Genomic DNA, 3013 nt, shown 5'->3' with positions numbered 1-3013 from the left:
CTCTGACCTTTGTCCTCACATGGAGGTAGGCAGCGCCATAAAGGCAGAGTGTGAGCTTTATCTCAGATTCATTAGAGAAGCAGCTCCAGTAAATTCCAGTTGGAAAGCAGGAGTCCTGGCATTGCATAACTGCGAACGGCACGGAGCCAAGCAGGAAAGCAATTAGGAAGAGATCCTCTGGCTGAAGGTGTAACAGCCAGAAAGGACACTCGAGAGGTGTTTCTGAGGAATTGCTCCTTGGTGGCCTGTTCAGCTTGAACAAGCTGAGGTTGTGCTCAGGACACTTTGAAGCATTTGGGCATGCCTTGAGAGCAGTTAGCAGATACCTCCAGGGTGGTACAATGGCAGGCAAAGGTTTTAATCCATCTTCTTACCAGGAACATCTTCTTCAGGGCAGTAGCTGAGGTGATATTCATCTGCAACCACCTTGGGACATATGAAACACGGGTCTTGGAACAACTGAAACCTTGCTGTTCACAGTGCATGTGTAGCCTTGAAGAACACAGAATATCCCGATTCCTAAGAGCTGGACACCCTAAGAACTGTGGAGAGAAAGGAGGAACAGTTGTAAGTATCCTGGAGAGGAAAACGCTCACCAATGACTTGTCAGAGCATGGAGATGCTGCCTTGTGCCTTGCCCACCCTGAGTCTGAGGGAGCTTTGGAGACAAAGCAGATACTCTGGGCCTTTTTTGCTCTTTCCTCCTCTGCTCTGCTCAAGGAAGCTATTGGGAAAAGTAACAACGGAGCCATTGTCCCTCCCTAGATATAATGGGAGGGGTTTCCAACGACGAGGAGAAACTTAAAAAGGCACCAGGGTATGGTCTTCTCATTCTGGCTGGCAGCGTTGATGAGAAGTCCCAGAAAGTGCTTGACACTTTCTCCCACTTTATCTGGACTTTCATTTTTTATCGCAGGTGCCAGAGCAGCTGGTCTGTGCCACATTTATGGGCGGCAGTGTCCTGCTGGGGGACTGTTGATGCTTCCAGAGCAGGGGAGCGATGGCACACGATGACAAAGCATTGGCTGGACAAGGCAAGGTCTCAGGGTTGCACAAGGGGAGGAAGAGGATGCAAGACCCACCCTATCCTGTGCCAAGTGCTGTCTAATGCAGTCAGATGCGCTATCCCACATCAGAAGGATCTCTGGAAAGCAAGCAAAAGATGTGTCATGCTCCAAGTCAAGAAGCTTACAACCCTTCAGCACACTCTTACCCAAGGAGATGATAGAATCATAGAATCATTAAGGTTGGAAAAGACCTCCAGGACCACCAAGTCCAACCGGAGTGAGATTAAATGTGTTCCTGCCCCAAATAAGAACATGTAAGGTGCTCCACATGACAGACAATATCCACACCAGTGAGAGGATTGTGTGGTGTCCACAGAGGGCTTGGAGGCTCAGTGGAACCTCAGGTGTCTCCCCTGCAGGGATCACTGTCAGCCCTTTCTGTGCTCACCGATTCTGCATGGACACCGTAGATGAGGGCAACCTTGGTGCCAGAGGTTTCAACCTGGGGAGTGGGCAGGAAGGCAGGGGCAGAGGAAGGTCCTCAAGAAGAGGATCCAGGAGTCCTGGCTGCCAAACTGGCCCATGAGCCAGGAAGGTGATCAGAAAGGCTCTTGTTGTACCCACCAGCCCTGCCCAGTCTCCCCCAAAAAGCCCCCATGTTACCACAGCTACGTTCACAGCTGGTATTGTCTACAGCATTCAGGAAATAACTCCTGCTGCCATTCAGAGGGAGAGCTGTGGGGTGAGCCCCTCTGTGCCCAGGGACAAAGCCCTACCAGGATGATGGCCAACCAGGCCCTCCGTCAGAGGAGACCAACACTGAGACCAACCTAGCTCAACTATATGCAGAAATAACTCTGAGAAGTTCTCTCGAAGCATTAGTGAAGACTCTCACAATGGTGGTTAAAAGGAGACCAAGAGGAAGGCTCAGGTAGTGCTACTCATCATTTACAGACACCAATTTATTAAGACACAGGGACAACTCAGTGCAGCAGCAAAGGGACCCTGGGATCCCCCCAGGATCCTGGGCTGGTGTCTCACCAGGGCACAACCCTCCTTTCCCAGTCCAGGAAGGTCCCAGTGTCCTTCTCAGAGAGGGAGGAGAGCACCTTCAGCATCCCTCGCACGCTGGCGTCCACCGTCACAGGGGGCTGTGGGGCAGAGGGAGAAACAGAGTCGTGAGTGAGCCCACGGCCTGGCCAAGGTCTGTCCTGGAGCAGATCATTGCTCAGGGCTTGGGGCTCTCTGGTATGAGTAAGAAGAAGCCAGCACAGGGCAAGAAGAGTTCTCCATCTCCCATCTCCTTCCCTCATGTGCCTCCAGCTCAGAGCATCCGCCAAAGAGCTCTTCCAGAAACCAGCATGTCTGGGACTGTTCAATCCCCAGGAAGCTCTGCATTCCCAAATCAAGAGGTTCTTCCAGACCTTGGCCAAAAACTCACTTACCTTTTCTGATCCTGACCCCCCCATGCCGGTCTGCACCCAGCCGGGGTGGAGAGCGGCGCAGAGGACGCCGTGATCCCGGTACCCCAGGGACTGGCACTTGGTCAGCATGTTCAGAGCAGCCTGGGGAGAGAGGGCAGGGATGGTGGTGGGAAGGGACGGGGGGCTGCAAGGGGACCACTGCAGAGCCCACAGCTGGGGCAGAGGAGGACAGGTGGAGATCCTTGGGGCACATGGTGCTGATGGACTATCACCATATCCCCTGGTCCAGCCAAGGGTCCATTCAGTCATGTCCATCTGAGGTGGAACCTGAGGCCAGGCATGGGAATGTGCCCTCAGAGGGACCCAGTGACTGATGGGAGCTCCATCACAGCACAGAGAGGTGCAGGGATGGAGGGGGAGGTTGGAAGGCGTGTGAGATCCTTTGGAGAGGAAAATGTCTCAGCGCAGACCGTACCTTGCTGCAGCGGTACGAGACAACAAGAGCAAGCTCCCATAAATAGAGTTCCTCAATGGAGCCTGCAGAGCTGGACATGTTGATGATGGCGGCCTTGCTGCAGCTCA

At 53.4% G+C, this 3013-nt stretch overlaps 1 protein-coding gene across 1 annotated transcript; it reads right to left on the bottom strand.

Annotated features, from left to right (window-relative positions):
* Nucleotides 1-2044: 2044 nt before the first annotated feature.
* Nucleotides 2045-3005, bottom strand: LOC104523055 (C-factor-like; the record flags this gene model as incomplete). Its single annotated transcript, XM_010165518.1, has 3 exons — nucleotides 2045-2158; nucleotides 2453-2572; nucleotides 2907-3005. Coding segments are annotated over 3 exons (333 nt in total), but the record flags the coding sequence as incomplete, so codon positions are not given.
* Nucleotides 3006-3013: the final 8 nt, after the last annotated feature.

Source organism: Antrostomus carolinensis, unplaced genomic scaffold (assembly GCF_000700745.2).
Source record: "Antrostomus carolinensis isolate BGI_N321 unplaced genomic scaffold, ASM70074v2 scaffold26813, whole genome shotgun sequence".
Classification (NCBI taxonomy): Eukaryota; Metazoa; Chordata; class Aves; order Caprimulgiformes; family Caprimulgidae; genus Antrostomus; species Antrostomus carolinensis.
This window is presented reverse-complemented; position numbering and strand designations above follow the sequence as displayed.